The sequence below is a fragment of the Protomyctophum bolini genome (genome assembly GCF_963924005.1).
Source record: "Protomyctophum bolini genome assembly, chromosome: 11".
NCBI classification, from domain to species: Eukaryota; Metazoa; Chordata; class Actinopteri; order Myctophiformes; family Myctophidae; genus Protomyctophum; species Protomyctophum bolini.
The window spans coordinates 10,824,700-10,844,390 of NC_137872.1; the positions used below are offsets into that span (position 1 = coordinate 10,824,700).

The following is a 19,691-nucleotide window of genomic DNA, read 5'->3' on the forward strand; positions in this document are numbered from 1 at the left end:
GACATTGCTGTTCCTTGGAGTGGTTGCACCACTTAAAAAAAGTTTGAGATAGAACGCTAGCTCCACCTATGGTATGGTGGAGTGACAACCTCGTCGATACTTCCAGAGGAAAATGTGTGCGCAGCTCTGCTCGATCAGCGCGCGCTGCTCTCAAGCAGTCACTGTGCTGTGCGCGTCTCACCAAAAGCGCCTCTTCTCCATCACAGCCAGCACAGCAGTGCCAAAAGGCGATTTTATTTTTGTATTATTAGGATGTTTAATTTGTTAGGTCTATATGGAACACAGATTTGTTCCTCGTATCGACGATGTAGCTTCATAATGGGAAGGACTATTGGGAATATTCACACGGAAGGAAAACTCACACATACTGTTGCACTTCGCGCTCCGACTGGAGACAACTAGCTATAGCCTACTACTGCATCGGTTTGAGGCTAAATGCTTTTTTTCATTATCATAACTTATAAATAGCCATTCTTCTGAAACAGCTGAAGTTCTTCAGTAGATCGCTTCAAGACAAGTTGGAGGTAAGGAACGTCAGGCTACAGCCTGCCTATACACAATGATACTCCGATACTTCAGCCTGCATGAACAGATCGATTCTTCACATGGATCACATGCAAAAAGTTTGGTCAAATACATAATAACGAATCTATAGTGTGAATCTAAACGTTCTAGTTTACGATTCGTGTCCAATTGTTTTCCTCCTCAGATAAGTTATAGGGCCTAATTTATTATGCTATTAAATTCAGTTTATTTCACACACAATTTTAACGCAAATGGCTGTGCCACCTATAAATTGTTTGCGCACAGAATTGATGACACACCGTTCTGTGATTGTTTCCATGTCAGCAGAGGAAATCTTGAAAAACAAGAAAGTGGCCGCACACACCAATATAGCCAGAGTGCCAATATTGTATTTAGGACGTAGCATGTAAGACAAATGAAATTGTTTCCATGTCAAACATACTTGATCAGACAAGGCGGACGAAAACATTTTAATCTTTTCACCACCTATCACGGGCTTTTCGTTTAAAGCAATTGGGCGTAAAAGCTGAATTTACAATTTAAACCGAAATTCTAAGATAATTCAACAGGCTATTGATTAGCCCTAGAGAACACCGCATCATTGAATTTTAATGGCCATGAAATTCTGTGGGTTAGTCGAGAGGGAACCTGTTGAACAGCAAATCAATAGGCTACTATCCCTTGAATATGTAATATGGCTACCACACAAATATTTAATAACAGGAATACAATAATGTTAATACCAATATTTACTCACGCACTGTTGATTTGTGATTGAGTCCATTCCTATATCATTTAGGCTGTTGGGGTCCTGTTTTCCATAGTCGATGATAATCTGAAAGATACAAAAAAAGGAGGAAAAAAACAACTTATCAGCTTTGTTTCAACCAGCCTGGCTCATAATACCCAAAGCCTAAGGCATTATCTGGCTCTATCAAAACAAAACTGCAGGCGGTGCCCATCATGACCTTTATACCATGGAAAGTAGGCCTAATGACAAATGGACATAATAAAAATGTCTTAATGATATCAGCATTGTAGCAGCATATGGTTGTCAAAGAAGCATCCCTTGCCTCTTGTGTGTTGGCAAGGACAAGCACTTCAGCTGATCCGCTATACAATCAAGTCCCACTGATTTGAATTTCAACCCTGTCATTCAATTATACTTAGGCTATAGGTTTGAATTTACACTGCACTGTACCCAGCCCTCAATACATTGTGAACATTTAAGAATAATGATAGTTCCACGGTTACTTTACATGCAGCATTCAGATCTAGCCATATGCTAGAGGCAAAAAGGCATAAATTAACATTTTCAACTGAAAAATAAAACGTTTTGTCCCCCCATTTGAAAATGTTGTTTTATGTCGAGTAACAGCCACACTTAGTCGCTGAATTAGCTGCTGCATTGTCTGAAAGAAGGCAAACAAAAAATGTAGTTTTACTCTTATGTAGCCTACCTGTACACAAGATGTAACAATAAAGTACAACCTTGAACCTGAAGCATAAATCAGGCGTTATTGCCACTGTACAAAGAAACAGCCAACCCACAACTACATCAGGCTATACTTGGGTGTAACAGAGCCCACACAGCCCATATTAATCTCAGTTAATACGTAATGAGAACCATTTGGCGTTATATGGAACAGCTTGTGCTGCTGTGAAAGGATATGATGATAAACCTTTGTGTTGAGGCACTTATTATTGTACTGCATATCGCATTCAATCAATCAACTGTAGCCTACTTTTGTAAAATTACAAAAACACACGCGTTCGAGTCAGATCAATTAAGGTGACACGCAATAAACGCCGCTGCCTAAATGGGAGTAGTTATAACTCATTCAATATCAAACAATCATTACCACAAGTCTGTCAGGGTTGGACTACAATGCAGAGGATCGATGGTATCCAGGGTGGGGTTTTGTCCAGCGACATCCGTTATCCTGCTGACAGTGTAGTTCACACCAGGCACTATTAACGTCATTTAACAACCGTGCAGTATTGATATTATCCTTTCAATGTGTGTATAGGTGGGATGCCATAGTTCATATCACAGAGGCAGAGAGAGAGACTGAGGCGGCATCATGGATCCCTGGATCTTCCCCTCATCGCCCCCAAACCTGACAGAGCCCCTCATGTATGACAGCTTCGTGCCGGGCACGAACGACTCCGAACCGAACGGGAACTACACGGACGGCACATTCAACCGGACCAGCACGGCGGTCATCACCTGCCTGTACTTCCTGGTGTGCGCCGTGGGGCTCGGCGGCAACGCGCTGGTCATCTACGTGATCCTGCGCTACGCCAAGATGAAGACTGTCACCAACATCTACATCCTCAACCTGGCCGTGGCCGACGTGCTCTTCATGCTGGGCCTGCCCTTCATCGCCATCCAGCTGGCGCTGGTGCACTGGCCGTTCGGCGCCGCGCTGTGCCGCGTGGTGATGACCGTCGACTCCCTCAACCAGTTCACCTCCATCTTCTGCCTGACGGTGATGAGCGTGGACCGCTACCTGGCCGTGGTGCACCCCATACGCTCCACGCGGTGGCGCCGGCCGCGCACCGCCAAGACCGTCAACCTGGCGGTGTGGGGCTTGTCGCTCCTGGTCAACCTGCCCATTGTCGTCTACAGCGGCCTGATCACCAAGCACGACGGCTGCTTCTGCACCATCGTGTGGCCGGAGCCGGAGGAGGCCTACTACACCGCCTTCATGTTCTACACCTTCGTCCTGGGCTTCTTCCTGCCCCTCGTGGTCATCTGCCTGTGCTACCTGCTCATCGTCGTCAAGGTGAAGTCGTCGGGCCTCCGCGTGGGCTCCAGCAAGCGGAAGCGCTCGGAGCGGAAGGTGACGCGCATGGTGTCCATCGTGGTGGCGGTGTTCGTCTTCTGCTGGCTGCCCTTCTACGTGTTCAACGTCACCTCGGTGACGGGCAGCATCAGCACCACGCCCGTGCTGAGGAGCACGTTTGCCTTCGTGGTGGTGCTGGGCTACGCCAACAGCTGCGCCAACCCCATCCTCTACGCCTTCCTGTCGGAGAACTTCAAGAAAAGCTTCCAGAACGTGCTGTGTCTGAAGAAGGTGGGCGGGCTGGACGAGGTTGAGCGCACCGACAGCCGCCAGGATAAGTCTCGCATGATGAGCGACCCCACAGAGACTCAAAGTACTCAGATTAACGGGGACTTGCAGACCAGCATCTGAAACAGTCTTTTCAGAATTCATTCACACGCACACACGACGACTGGAAGCGGTGTTTGCCTGGAAGTGGTGTCCATCCCGACACGAAGTGCATGTTATGTATCCGTCTTCATTTTCAATTACACATTGTTGTGTTGCGCTGCTTGTGCACACATCTATTGTTAACATATTCATACAGATGTGTGTTGTGCTTGCCTAGAAAACTGTACAGGCTGTTCTCAGTGTATTGACAGACAGACAGTGAAAGGACACTACAGTTAACTGCACACTCTGGACTCGGAGATATGGACTTTTCAAGGACTATATACACAAACAGTGTGTATGGAGTGTGTACAAAGTTGACACAGGTCTGTATAGTCTCTCATGTGGAATTAAATGAGAACATTGTGTGTTAAAATATCATGCAACAATAACATTGTAGATACAACCCTGGTATTGTTGTATTAATGCAGCCCAAAAGGTTGATTTATACTTTGCTGTCTGATGTTGCGTGCCAACGCATTGTGCTGCAACCTGTTGTTGAGCTTGTAGATCTGCTACTTCAGGTGACGTGACACCATTAACATACTCTTCATCAAGTAGAGACACTCTTAAGTAGAAAGGAACATCTAACAACTAAGATGTTCAATTATCACCCTTGTGGCCCCTGAAAAAAAAAAGGGAAAAAAACTTTTTTTTAGGGCTAAGGAAAGTTACAGGTATGGTGTGTGTGATATGAATCAGTAATCATTAATCATATTCCATCATATTCAAGGGCTTTTGGAGAGAAATGAGAAAGACAGCTTAGTCACTTAGTTTAGACGTTAGACTATAGAGCACTGCAGTGGGCAGGTAGGTGTGTGTGTGTGTGTGTGTGTGTGTGGGGGTGTGTGTGTGCGCGCGTGTGTGTCTGTCCGTCCAGCTGGTGCTCGTTGACACCCGTTTATGTCAAGGCAATTATGTTTATGCACTGCAGGTCTACATCTATTCTAAGGTAGCAAATGTCTATAGACATATATTATCCTGCTCATTATTGTGCACAAATGTATTACCGGTATATATACATACATCTTTTTGAGCACAAAATGCATTTTGAGAAACCACAAACTTCCCAGGTGTGCGGCCCCCCACACAGTTGTGGCCCCCTGCCTAATCCAGTTGAATACCCCTGATGTAAAGACTGTTGAATGACTGGGTTTCTGTAATAGAGCTGCATTTCTGTGAATAAGCACTGCTTGGTTTCATGTAAGAGTTAAATGTGAATTAGATTTCCATTTGGATCACTTTTAGCCTTTCGTCAAACTTTCCAAGAGTTCAGTCAGAAATAAATACATTATATTACATTACAAAATACATTGCATTTCAAAAATACAGTACAAATTACACTGATGTTAAAAGACAACAGTGTGTCAAGTATTACAGCGTAACAAAAGTACCTATACCTCTAATCCTCAGTCTACTCATACATCCGCACACCCCCCCTGCCTTTAGACATACAGTACATACACCCATCTATAGTGGACTATGCATGGCAGGGTCGTCCTCTTCCCTGAGCCAGCTGAAAACCTGACCGCATACCAACACAGAAACTAAAACAAAAAAAACAAAGCTAAACATGGTAATGAATTAATAAAAGCAATCCCAGCTATGACGAGTTCCATAATTTAACTGCCCTAAAAATAAAAGATCGGCTTCCCATACTCGTTTTTATTTTTGGTAGAACATGATTGTCTTTGTGTCTTGATCTTGTGTTGATCTGATGTTTCTCGCGAACTTTAATGTTAATTTATTCTCTATGTTTAGGTTTATTAGATGTTTTTATTTCAGAAATCAATGCAAGAGACTGTTTTCTTATGCACTCAAGTGCTGTGGGCCATCCCATTCTGTTATGCAGTTCACCTGTGCCTATTTCATACCCACATCTTAAGACCATTCTATAGCTGCCTTGTTTAGAGTGATCTGCAGTCCTCTCATATCGGTCTGAGCTGCGTTGCCCCACACTGCACAGCAATAGTTTACGTGACTATAAATCAGACTACGGGATATTAGCCTCAATGTCTCTTCAGATAGAAGCCCTGAAATTCGCCCAACCATTCCTGCCATTTGCATTACCTAATTGGTGGTATGAGCTGTCCATGATAATATTTTTTGCATTTTAATTCCTAGTAGTTTGACTTCCGTGACCTCATTTATCTGTACCCCTCCATAAGATAAGTTCCATGGCCCTAACCTATTCCTTGTTCTGTAGGTGCATATGAGTCATGACCATATTCTCAGTGTTCAGTACTAATTTGTTATTCTCTACCCATTTAACAACGCATTTAAAATCATTCGCCAGTTTGTGATTCAGCTACTGCAGTGATTGTGTCGTCAGCAAACGTGTGAATAACATTCAACTTTTAAAAGATATTAATGTGTCAATACTGTACGTTAAAGCATAATATTTAGTCCCATGCTACATTTTATGTTCAGAGTTATGTTCTGAACTGTATTATTTTTGTATTAACCAAAAATGCTGCTAAAATGTAAATCTTGATGTAATTTATATTGGGTTGAGGTACATTTTCGTTTATAATGTTCAAGATAGATAAGGAAAGCTATATAATGTGAGATTACTGGATATCTGTTTTCTATTGTTGGTTTTATTGAACTGCTGCAGAACATGTGCTATTATAATGCTGTAATTTACATGTAAATGTGCTTGGCTGCAAAACACTCAATAATTCAACAGCAAAGTGCATGCAGAGTTGTGCTTTAGAATAATACTGTGTGTCACGAGATGACATAATTATAAATATACTGTATATCATATACTGTATAGTGTCTGTGGGGGGGAAAAACAGATAGTTTATGTTTTGACGAAATAATGGTGAGTGTGTTTCCGTTTCTTAACCACCCAGGTTTGAACCACTACGGTAACATGGTTCACATATACTCTTAAGATTTAACTAGACAATTGTGCGCCTATAAAGAGACCAAAGCTCATTATGCTATGAATGTTTTGTCTGCTCCGCTGTCTTAAAGGTGAATATTTGAGAAGGGCTAGAACACTGACCCCCAAATCCCTGAGGTACTCTAGTGTTCCTTATACTGATCAACACAGTCACCGTCTCCACACATAATCCTCAAATGGCACTTGGTTGATTAATGTATGCACTTTGTCACTTCCCACGTTCAACGATTACACCATGCTGGTGAGATACAGTATAGAACGTTTAATGTGTTCTAGTAATACGACACCCTTGTCCACACCTATATTATATTGTATAGTCATTTACTTGGGCTTTGTCCAGGTTGCCTGCACCAGACAGTTCTTAAGTTGCTCATGCAACATCAAGCATGGGCATCAAGCCCATACTTCAAACTCCATTTTACACATCCCTGGCCGATATTGGCCTAATCTAATGTGTGGACGTGCCATGATTTTGTTTGTTTTTTTCACTTTTTTAAAACTTGTTTTCTTAAAACAAAAGAAAGCTAAAAAAAATAATGTAAAATGAGAAAAATATTAAATGGAAATATTTGGTGCGCTCAGGTCACCACTCCAGTTCTATATGAGATCAAGTACATGTTCCTTTTTAGAGTGGTACACGACTACACGTGTCATCCCTGCATGCTCCTTTGGTTATGTAGCGTTAACCCTGCACAACATGAACACTTTAGTTCAGTCAGTTCATGTGATTCGCCTCCAGTCACCCTATATTTGCATAGCAACAATGACCCAGAGACTTGGTCCAAATGAAAGACTGGTTAGCAGCCACTGATTAATACAGTGCCCTCTCTGGATTATGAATTATGCTTCTGGTTGGTGAATACTAAAATCACCTCTCCACTGAGCTGTGAAATCAAGTACATCTTTTGCATTTTGTCGTTGCTTCACAAAGGGAAATTTAGGCTGCAGACAGTTTACAATAAATTCAAGCTTAAAGAGGTTTTTATCTCACTTTCAAAACATTGTTGGGTCATTTCATCATACTCAGGCTTTTGTTAACACCCCAGACAGTTTTGAAGTTGCTTGATTCAGTAATTTGATATTTATTTTGCTGCCTTTCTCCCTTCCTATACAAACCCATTGTAACAAATCAGCAGCTACTGCTGTTTGAATTCCAACCTTGCTTCAGAACATCCCACTCCACGGACACATGCACACTACATTCAACACTGTAAATCATTCAATTCTCCTGGACAAGCTGAAGGTGATCGGTTTTGATAGTGCATCATTAAACTGGATGAAATCCTACCTGGAGGGAAGAGGACAAGTGGTTGACAAAGGAACCAAGTCCTCTCCCAACCCAGTGCACAAAAGTGCAGGGGTGCAGAGGTTCTCAAACATCCCTATGACACTAAAGACCAAGCTACAAACCTCCCAAAACAAAACTAATTAGACTACTCCTTGGTCTGGGGCCCATGACCCATCTTTTTGCAACCCATTTTGATAGGGTCAGGGGATCTCCGGTATAGAAAACAGAGTTAAGCAATTGAAATTGGGACATTTAAAATTGTAAATGCAGCTTTGCCCTCTATGCCCTACCTGACAAACTACCTAAAAAAAGTGAGCGACTCCCACAGCCACAATACAAGAGGAAGCGAGAACAACGATCTGGTACCACCCACTTTCAAAACAAACATGGGCCAATTCTACCTTCTACAGCACTGCCACCCAAGTGTGGAGTGCCCCGACTCCCTCCCTCAAAAAATGCTAATCCTTGGCGTCCTTTAAAACAGGCCTGAAAATCCAACTTTCAGCATGCCAAAGAGAGAGGAAATCATTACCCCCCCCCCCCCCGTCTAGTGACTACCCCCACCTCCTTATAACCCCTTCTTTGTTCCTCAACCTGTACATATGTTTGGAATTTTGACCTTATATGAAGATATGATTTGTTGTTATTTTTCATGTCATGATTATGAATTGAATACCCAGGACCTGAATGGAAACAAGACAGCAAGGACTTTTTTCGGTGATCCCAGTGTGTTTGACTGTACCCTGTACTGATTACATTTCTGTTTGACTGTACCCTGTACCGAGTACATTTCTGCCAATAAAGTATTCAAATTTCAATCAATCAACTTCAAACTCCATTAGGAGATTATATAGCTTGATTGAATGAATAAACATTTAAAAACAAAATCCACATTTATAGAATTGTTCCAAAGAGTATATTTTTTTTAGTAACAGCATCTATTTAAACGTTTATTGGTGTGTCTTGTTTCAGTGTTCTATAGTAGGCTATTTGTTGTGTTTGACAATGAATATTCCATACAAGATATCAGACTTTATTTGTTCGCTTTACGTGGAAATACTTTTGCCGGTTTCATTAAAATGCATCGTGTTCTCTGTGTGTTATCCTCAATTTCCTCCGGGGATGTTTATGCAAAGACATGCAAGGAGCTAAACAATCCAGAACTGACAGAATAAATAATGAGTCACATTAATCTCTTTGTGCAGAAGCAGAAGAGTGGCCTTTTATGTGCAAAGTTTAAAACATTTCACTAAATGGAATTTGTGGGGATTGATGAAACATCTGGCTTTTTCTTGCACAGTCTAATTTAGAATTGCACACACACACACACACACACACACACACGCACACACACACACACACACACACACACACACACACACAGGTTGTGTTAAGTGGCTTGTATTCCTTCATTGTGCGTTCTAGTTTGACCCACATGGTGGCGCCACAGTGACATCCAAAAGCCATGACAGCTAAATGTCAGAAGAGAAGACGATGTATTGACAAGCAGGGTACTATAATAAAATGCTTGGGGTGTCATTTTTTATAATAAAAAAATCACACTCCGACTTAAATTAACATTGGGTTTTACAGTATATTTGCTATAATTCCAATAATGACCATTATGGACAAATTCAAGGTACGGTAATCGTTTCCCTTCCAAGCATGCATACAATAGCCTGCCCTAACACATGGAATTGAGGAGGCCAGTACACGATTTTAAAAACCATTTATAGATCCATACGGTGGAAGGGGCTCGGGGTAGTTCAAATATCGTATTGCTTGTACCGTCTCGATGTAACAGGATCGGAAGGTCCGCAGGGGGTTTGCCTGGAAAGCCACGTACGGGATGAGGAGATTGCGGAAATCTGAGATGGGACTGTGAGAGAGATGACCTCAAGAGTGTCTACAGTAAAATCAGTCCTGCTGTATAGAGATGTGACCACATAAAGTACAGCAGGAAAAAGGCCCTGGATGGCGTCTAAATAAGAACGCAACGAATGGTACTTGATGTCACATGGGCGGACTACATCAGAAACGAAGGGCCTCCTGTGAGTCAAGGACAAGGTCAGGGAGAGAAGGATGAGGCCGGCTGGGCAGTGGGCACTGTGTCAGGAGCCCACAGACAGTGGGAGCCAAGCCAAGGAACAGCTAAGAGGGGAAGGAGTCCTCAACTCTTGCATTCCAAGTGCTTATCAGGGTGTGTGTGTGTGTGTGTGTGTGTGTGGGGGGGGGGGGGGGGGGGGGGGGGGGGGGGTTCAAAATTAAATATGATTATTTTGGGGGTGCTGATTTATCAATCAGCATCAATGTCTTCATCTTTCGTGTATCATTCTCAAATGTTCAACTCAATCAATATATTGTTTTGAACAATTGCAACAATAGCTTGTAGAATGGCCATTTTTGCTGTGCAAGAGGTAAAAACTGAGAAAAGACAATCCAGTAGAAACGGACAATGATTCAGCTGCTTCCCTGAATGTCCACCACGGTACATCAAAGCCTCGGTGCGATCATTCCAAATGTGTGATTTATTTTCTTTTCATATATTCTATGGTTCCAACCCCACTATTATTGCCCTGTGGCTCAGGGTTCAAGAGGTTCAGCAGCAGACCGCCAGATGATATGTATGCATGTTTGTTTTCAATTTCGGAGCAACCGGGTTGTAATTAGCCTAATATCATTTTTACAAGCACAACCAGTGATATTCCAACATAAAACAGACCACAACACCCTGGTATGTATGTGTATTATCTAGAATCAAATTGTAGACAGCATACTGATTGAACAGAGGTTTACTGCACTGCAGAGGCGACAAACACCACGAGCCACACAGTTGCCATGGAGAAGTTAACACTGATGGATTCAGAGGCAAGCGGTGGCCACATACGTGCAAATTATTTTGCCCTCAAGTGTTTAATTTCAAGTGTTGTGCATTAATAACAAGGTGTCTAACCTTTGCTACAGTTTCAAATTGTGTTGCTACATTCGAGTAGCCCATCTGTGACTGTGCTAAATGTGAGTTGATATGGAAATGTGTGCGTGTGAAGCCATAATTGGGAGCAAATCTCAGATCTAACCCAACCCCAACTCTAACAGAGAGTGAACATGGAGTTGAGGGAAGATAAGGTGCTTGATTGATTGCATTGAGCAAACTTCTAAGAGCACATTCAGCAGAATTGTAATACACTAAGGAATATAATGTATTTGTGTGTGTGATAAGTTGATAACTGAAAGAATAGTTTATTTGCACCCATGAAGGTCAAGGTCAATGTAGCCTTCCTTACCGCCCAATTCAGAGTAGCACCCCAAAAAACTGCTCCCTCACTTGGAGTCGTGTTCCACGCTCACCGAAGGCCAGTTAGCCATGGTACTTCATTCAGAACACAGTTTATTGCTCAGTCACTATAAGTGGCACCAAAGCCAACTCCTAGCTAATCACTTCTGTTGGCACTTTTTACCTACCAAGCCTCCAGGGCCGACAGAAGTGCAGAGCTGAGTCACCGGACCTCCAGGTTAATCCTTAACCTCATCGTTGAGACCAATCTGGCATCTGGATTCTGGAAAGAGCACCAAGTATTCCGGAGGGAAGATTGCAGGAACAAGACTGACACCTCGACTTGTACACCACAGACGGCCCTCGCTTGTAGCCAGAGCAGATTTCTGTAAGACATCTGGGGGCGGCCAGAGGAGGAAGTTATTGCAAAATGTGAAGGTTGCAGCTTGTTCATGTTCAGCATTCCATATCCCAAATCATCCAGAATTGTTTAAAATTCATACATGAATACAATATAAGGTAATTCAATTATAACATCTGATAAAAGTTGTAATACGAGGTACCACCAAGTAGTAATTAAAGTAGATTCAACTAAAGTGTGTAACAGGTGTAGGGAAAAAAGCATCATTGGACAGACATTGATTGTAGCACGATTTGTCGGAAGCATCTGATCTTCCTCTTGATGGGTCCTGCTGGGATGGTGCTACTTGGCATAGTAGGGGCAGTGGGCCGGCCTGTCTGCAGATGGGGCTCTTCTGGCTGTACAGCGCATCCAGGGAGTTAGCTGTGTCAGTCCAGCACCTGGACTGTAATCTCACAGATGGTGAAGTCTTGCTCACTGGTAAGATACAGCATGTGATAGACTTGTCCTTTAACTTAACAATACCATAACAACTGAAGCCATTTCTTTTCAATACAAAAAATGAATGTTAACAGAACCCCTCACATGCTCCTTTGACGATGCCTGTGTGTGTGTGTGTGTGTGTGTGTAGCTCTCACTCTCAATGAATACACACTGCACTGTATAGCAGATCTATAAGCTCACAGTAAAAACAGGAACATGTTGCATAAACCTCGGTGGAATCACCACCACTCCACTGAACTGTGAGGTCAAGTAGACACTCCCCCCTCCCCAATGCCGTTTATCAAATGAAAGGTGTGCTGTCAGGTTTTGCACACTATCAATTTGAATAAACCACTAGTAGTGGTTGTTAGGACTATGAAATGGGTCTGAATGATTTACGGCTTAGGGCTATATGGAAAGTCATTTCTGCTAAAACAAAGTAAATACACAAAAATCCTGAAGGTTCATTCAACTCTGAAAACATACAAATGGACCATTTCTCCCACTCTCTCATTTCCTGCTTTGCCCCACTTGGTGGCGCCACAGTTAAATGCAGAATCCACAATCACTCAGAAGTTAAGTACAGTAGTGTGTACAATGACTGCTTTCACTCACGAGTAGGGATTCACCAATGTATCGGCCACATCGGTATTGGCTGATATTTGCCATTAACGGTCAATATCAGTATCTGCAAATAAAGGGACATTAACCGATATTCATCTGTTAGTAAGCATACATTTTGTGTTGTTTATGTTGGTTATCTGCATCCCTACTCAGGACAAGGAGCGGACAGATGTTAATTTAACTCCTGTTAACCAAATCCAATAACGATTACGGGTATATACAGTGAAATGAAACCGAGAACATATACTACCAAACTACCAAAAAAAAAAAAAAAAAGAGAAGACGCAGAAAACACATTCAGTTTTGTTCTGAGTTTAATCACTGAAACGGACAATGAAGCCGTCCTCTTTCTTTTAGTTTCAGCTGCATCCCTGAATGTCCACCACAGTACATCAAAGCCTCGGTGCAACCATTCCAAGTGTGTGATTTTTTTTTTTTCTTCTTTTAATATTCTATGGTTCCAACCCCACCATTATTTCCCTGTGGCTCAGGGTTCAAGAGGTTCAGCAGCAGACCCCACAGAGGATATGCATGTTTGTTTTCAATTACAGAGCAGCTAAACAACCGGGTGTTGCGGCATTACTTTGTGATGGGTAAAGGCCCTCTCATTTTATACATGAGTAGAATAGATTTAGTTTTTTCCATTAGTTCTTTTAATCCTTTTTTTTTGTATACATACACAACCAGTGATATTCAAACATAAAACAGACCACAACACCCTGGTATGCATGTGTATTATCTATAATCAAACTGTAGACAGCATACTGTCTTGAACAGAGGTTTACTGCACTGCAGAGAGAGGCGACAAACACCACGAGCCACACTGGTCTCTCCGCCAGCCACACAGTTGCCATGGAGAAGTTAACACTGATGGATTCAGAGGCAAGCGGTGGCCACACAGTGCCCACATACGTGCAAATTGTTTTGCCCTCTTCAATACCTCACCCCTTGACCTCCCCCAATGTTTGTTCCCTCAGAAGAGTAACGGGCCGTCTACAGTCAGTCCACACCAAGCACGATAACTATGAATATATCATTTTAAAACTCAAGCGGATGTTCACATAATTATCGTTATAGTGCTTGGTCTGGGCGGCCGTTTACGAATAGATAAACTAAGACTGAGGACTTTACTGTGGCTCAGTACCAAAAATCACGGTCAATGGGAAAAACCGTGAAGCCCAATTAATATTTCATCAAGCGACACGGTCATATATCGAAATATGAATTGGGCTTAAGACGGAAACCATGGCCTCTTCTGGAAGCCTGAAGGCATTACTGAGGGTGAGTAAGATTCATGGGGGTCTGTCACATGCTATGTTGTTATGGGGGGCTTCAATTTGCACAGAGCATTCAAGGTGTTTTTTTTATTTTTATTTATGAGAATGGTCTGCAGCGTTCTCACAGTACAGGACCTTTATCCTAAAGCCTGAGTAATACTCGAGTTGTGTGCCAGTGTCGTGCACCAACAACAGCAGATCTACAAGCTCAATGTGTTGCACTGTGACACACACGTGAGCTTTAAGATAGTCTATTTTCGATGCGGGCCGACACTCAAGTATAACTCAGCCTTAAAGGCCATGCATACAGTGTGTTTTGCCAGAATGCCCCTAGGAAGCCCGCAGCTCACAACAGTTCATCAACAGCTAAAGAGTGAGAGCCAATTTTTATAACCATATTATCTTTATACTGACAATTTCACAAGAATGCAAGAATAATACGCCGCGCCCCCCACCCCCCCTCCCCCCCAAGAAAACAAAAACAAAAATCCTTTTTCTGTACCAGGACAACACAAAGGGACATTATGAATGCACTGCAACAAAAAGAAAACAAAATATAGGACATGTGGACACCGAAAGTAACGGTAACCAAAATTCAAAATCTTGCTAAAAAAATAGAAATTCCCTGCCCTCTCGACTCAGACGTAAAAAACAAAAAAAACAAAAGACAATAATGGAACACGGGCACGCTCAGGTCCAAGTCCGTTTAGTTACCATGGCAGCGCTTCCCCGGCAACTGGCATAGATAGACGTATCCAAGCTCTCCCATGTGTCCTTGTCCTCTTAAAAAATAGATGTATACTAGATTCATACAGTATTTCATAACTAAATTCACAAATGATAAGAATCATAAATCATACCTGTTACAAAAAAAAATGTCCTTTCAAAGTTTATAACACCTTGATTTCGTCTTTTTCTTCTTTTTCTTTTTTTTTTCTTCTTTTGCATTCAGTTCCGTATGCATATGACGACCAACAGTCCCCCCCATCATGATAAGTTAAATGCTTGGTCATTTGAAACAAGAGCACCATGGGAGAGAAATGTGTGAGAGAGAGTGTTTATGCATGTCTGTGTTTATGCATGCGCGCGTGTGTGTGTGTGTGTGTGTGTGAGTGTGCGCGAGCCACGCGTGCGTGTAGGGAGAGGGGCAGAAACAAAGATCAGAATACTGTCAAAATCCAGATGTGCCCAATCCAGAGGACCGTCAGTCATACGCTTAGAACCCGCCCCCCTGCAGCAGACGGAGAGAGATATACAGGTAGAAAGAGAGAGAAAGAGAGAGAGTGAAAGGGAACCCCTCTCACACACACACCACACTGTACATGCCTGGAACTGAACACGTCCAACTCTTTCTCTTTCCCTCTTCCTCATGTTCAGTTTTGTCAAGTAGATGCCGAGAAGTAGCTCAGTGCTTCGTTGTCGTTTGTTTTGAAAGGTTGCATGATTTCACCAGTCTGTTTTATTCTCATCGACTCACCGTCCTGAGGTGGGTGGGTGGGTGGGTGGGCAGAGACTGACTGAGGGGTCAGACCGGTGTAAGTCAAAGAGAGTTTCAAGTAGGTTTGTGTGTTTTGTCGTCTCGTCCCGAGTCGCTTGGGATTCTTTCTCGCGATGAGCGTTGGGTTATCTGCGGTCACCGGTTGCTGGGTAAGGCTACTCGTATTCAAGAAACTGTTTGTGATAGAATAACAGATACCTACAAAGAACAGGAAGAAGAAGAAAAGCCACTTAGAATCGTTTTTTTTATGGTCAATCGTTAATATAATTTGTCTCTTCCCCCATGCAGTCCCCATGTGATGCCAACAGCTGCCCGCCCGCGTCTTTCCATCTGACAGAGAGGCGTTTCATCAAGAGGACATAACACAAGTGGAGGAACATGCTATCCTAACCAACTCTGCTCCCTGCCGAACAGGCAGCATGACCAATCCCAAACCGCCATCACCCGAATTTTTTTATTATTTGTATATTTTCAGGCGACGATCCCCCGCCCACTTTTCGCTATCGCTGGTAGTCGCCGGTCCATAGACAAATAATGCACTTCCAGAAAATTCATCTGGCTGTCGCCCGCTATTAAAACATGTAAAGGGTTCCATTTGTACACCGTCAGAGTTATGGGGGGTCCTTGAAATTAAAAAGTTTGAGAACCACTGTAATCTAAATGGAACAGAGCCTTAATTTGTATCATCAGTAACACCTGTGAAGGAAGTAGGGAAGCGAGGAGGGGATCTTCCGGGGATTCCGTCGTTCTTCCGGGTTCTTGGAAACGCCCCCAGCCACTGCGTTTAGTTTTTACTGAGGTTAGGTTTAGGTATAGTTTTACTGAGGTTAGGTTTAGGTGTAGGCTGTCAATCACAGCGACTGGCCAGTCACAGCGGACCCTCTACGTCACTCTGTACTCAACCAGAGGAAGGAACCATGCTCGCAGTAGGGAAGGGGCCCGGAAGTAAGAAGAGTTATTCTGTGTGCGTAGAGCTCATTGTGTTCATTTCCAGCCAGGCTGGATGCAGCGTGGAAGATTCAAACCACAGTCTCTACAGTGACAGAGGTAACTTTACCCTAGCACCACCCAGTTGCCTTTTATTATCCCTCAACATCAACTGTCAACTGTTTCATATCTCCGTGTCTGGTCATCTTACCCTTCGCTATCCAGGACGTCCTTGATACTGGCCTTGGTGATGATGGCGTCATCACATTTGAACCACTGGTCCTTGTGCTGGCGGATGAAGCTGGTGTAGTGGCCACTTTCCAGTGTGCCTTGATGGTTCACCACCGCAAACAAGGAATACCTGGCAATGCAACATCATGGAGGGTGATTGGGGTTTGGTTTACACGAGAAGAGCTCAAAAACAATTTAACCCATTCTGACCTGAGATCAGATTCTAACAATGTCTGTTTGAAAATGACAGTTTTCTGAAAAAGCTATGTTTGTCAGTCGTTCTTCGATTTTTCAAAAATAGCAGACCTAGAAGCTCGTAGCACGCCACTCGGTGGCGCGCTATGAGCTTATAGATCTGCTATTTTTCAATAGCTAAAGCATAACATAATGATAACACAAAATGGGGTTCCCGCCCAAAATGGGTTAAACACAATGTAATACAACAATAACAATCCTGGACTTATTTCAACCATTGCCACAATCCACAAGTGAGGTTCAAAAGTCCACACAGAGGAGAGGGGGAAGAATGCTATAGTAAAAAATCACATGATGCCAAGTAAAAGGCAAGTCTTGTCAAAATGACACAAATGGGCCAATGCCATGGGCAAAGAAATTACCAATGTTATTAGACTGCAAAGCCCTGGTAAATGTCCTGGAAAATGAAAGCTATTGTAAAAGTGCCCCGTTGGAGGAGAAACCAAGCAGCTTTTAATGCGCTTTAAATTGATTTCATTTGGGGAAAATCACAGCAGGATTGCTCCAGGTCATTAGTGGGTGCAAAAATGGAAACAATTATTAAAGAATCAATCAAGAAGAGTGTTATTACTGTGATGGCTTAATGGCTGACAATGATATTATCACCACATTATCATGATCACTAACGGATGTGTCTAAAAGGTACTTACTTATTGTCGTTGTTTAGAACATCTACCGTCTGTTGATACTGCCCATTCATTCTGCTCTCTTTACTGTGGGAGACAAGATTGGAAAAATAAAACCACACGACGTAAACCAACCCATTGCAATTGCTGAATGGCTATGCAGGCACATTACTGCACCACAAGGTGGCAGGAGTGTATCGTCTCTGACACCTGTACAGGCAGGCCCATGGAGGCCAATGGATGCTACATGCAGGGGTGGGTGGGGCAGCACTGCTGCTCGCTCAACCCACAGCAAATATTTGGTGTGCGTTTGGTTACTCCAGTGAAGAGCATCATCTCTCATGCTCATACTGTATTATGCACAAAACATGGGGAAATCATGCAGAGCCACATTTATACTGGCCAACCGAATACTAGGATTAGAAGTTAAATGGCGAAATATTCGTCATCAGATGGACTTTGAACGTAGCTTTATGTGATGTAGCCGCTGGATAGGAAGAAAAACCAACATTTAACATCCGTCATCGATAGCTCACCTGGAGGCCATGAAGGGGGTCATGTCCAACTCTAGAGGGAAGGAGACGTAGGTAGTGATCTTCCGCCGCAGTTTAGCAGAGTGCTCAAAACGCTGGAGACAGAGAGCATTACACACCTTTAGTTGTACATAATTTCTCACGTTTTCTCGTGCCAATAATTTGTGGCAGAACAACACTTATTCTTGTCATTTTACTCATGTAAAAAAATACTTCATGGGAGTCATCAATCGGATTTATCTTCTTACAGAATTAAAACAAACTAGGCTCATGTTGATTTCACCTCCTTAACGCTGCAATGTTGTGTGTACAGAGAGTGAAAGGGATAGTTAGGCAGGGTAGCTACCCTCAGGCCAGGCCACTGTCCAGCACTGTATTTTCGTCCGAGTGCAGTTTGATTATATGAGGGAGGCATGTTCAAGCTAAAAAGGGGGATATTAAATATGCACTTCACGATGTCCTTACTGTGTCGCCTTTCAAATAACAATAAAGGATGGAGAGAAAAAGCGGCGATGCACCTCGTTGACCCTCGTCGTCAACTCACACATTCAGACAGTGAAAGACAAGACGCTAACAGGCACGGATCAATCTAAAGACGATGCGCTCACAGCCTGTTCCCATGAATATCATTAATAGATTATAGGAAGGATCGCAATACCGAATGCTAAATAAAACATGGGGCAACGGAGGAGGACTGCGCAACGCGCTACCATCCCATCGCCGGGGCTCATGAGAGGCGTGGAGGAGAAGGGACTGTAGTAATCCTTGCACCAGCAAAGGGAATTATGCATGCATGTCGTGACTGATGGGCAAAACCTTGCACGTCCAAACCGGTTTATTTTGCAGGAAATGGAAAGAAATAATAACCTGTTGTTCCGATGGATCAAATTATTCAATCACAAGCTCTTGTTAATACTTTTGGTTCAATATTTATAAAGACACAGGCTGCGCCACTTTCACACAGAAAAACTAAAAACAAATTGCCATTCTACAAGCACACAAATGGCGACACGGTGTGAGCTTGTAGATCGGCTATGTTTGCTACTTTGGTGTGACACTGTTGTAGTATGACAAAATAGAGCATTTATTTACGAAAACGAAATATGGATATACAAGGTTTCTGCCCGAAAGCAGGTGTGTGTGTGTGTGTGTGTGTGTGCACATGCATACACATCTTCTTGGAGCATCAAAGTGTAGCTGTCTGCGGGGCCAATCATGTGAACCAGCAGCGTGGGTGTGACTCACTCACTTTTAGATGGAAACACGCTACGATGGGGAGCTTCTTCATAGTCAGCTGTTTGGTGGACTCCTGGTAACTATGGCAACCACCGCATTTGATTTTGGCACTGCTGCCTAGATGCTCAGGCCGTGTAAACCTGCAGCGCGAGGGGAGAGAGGAGGGAGGGAGAGAGAGAGAGCATTAGTGAGGGAGGTGGGACATAAGAGGGCAGAAGCACACCAAAAATAACCGATAGACAAGCTCACAGCGTGTCGTGGTGTGAAGCGCCGCAAGCTATAGATATTCTATTTTTGGCGTGCGACACAGTCATAGGGCGGATTATAAATGAAGCGTTCCTCGTATAGAGGGAAAGAGCCAAGTGTAAACATTAAATAAAGAGACAAAATGAATTCATGTTCATGTGTATAAGAGCAACACGCC

At 43.0% G+C, this 19,691-nt stretch overlaps 2 protein-coding genes across 6 annotated transcripts in view; one reads left to right on the forward strand and one right to left on the reverse strand.

Moving 5' to 3' along the window:
* Positions 1–2,609: 2,609 nt before the first annotated feature.
* On the forward strand, positions 2,610–3,725 carry LOC308323811 (somatostatin receptor type 2-like; the record flags this gene model as incomplete). Its single annotated transcript, XM_080775655.1, has 1 exon — positions 2,610–3,725. One exon carries the CDS (start codon positions 2,610–2,612, stop codon positions 3,723–3,725), a length of 1,116 nt encoding a protein of 371 aa, XP_080631781.1.
* Positions 3,726–13,000: 9,275 nt separating this feature from the next.
* Positions 13,001–19,691, reverse strand: part of LOC308324742 (ubiquitin carboxyl-terminal hydrolase 22) — a gene marked incomplete at its 3' end in the record, with an annotated part of 42,883 nt that continues 36,192 nt past the window's right edge. For 4 of the 5 annotated variants that reach the window (XM_080776989.1, XM_080776988.1, XM_080776987.1 and 1 more), the window contains 5 exons: positions 19,281–19,407; positions 18,035–18,126; positions 17,523–17,585; positions 16,598–16,747; positions 13,001–15,657 (listed from right to left, as the gene is read on the reverse strand). In XM_080776989.1, the coding sequence (XP_080633115.1) occupies positions 15,615–15,657; positions 16,598–16,747; positions 17,523–17,585; positions 18,035–18,126; positions 19,281–19,407 (475 nt within the window). Of the gene's footprint in view, positions 15,658–16,593; positions 16,748–17,522; positions 17,586–18,034; positions 18,127–19,280; positions 19,408–19,691 lie in introns of those variants that run through there. The other variant, XM_080776990.1, reaches the window with a different exon arrangement.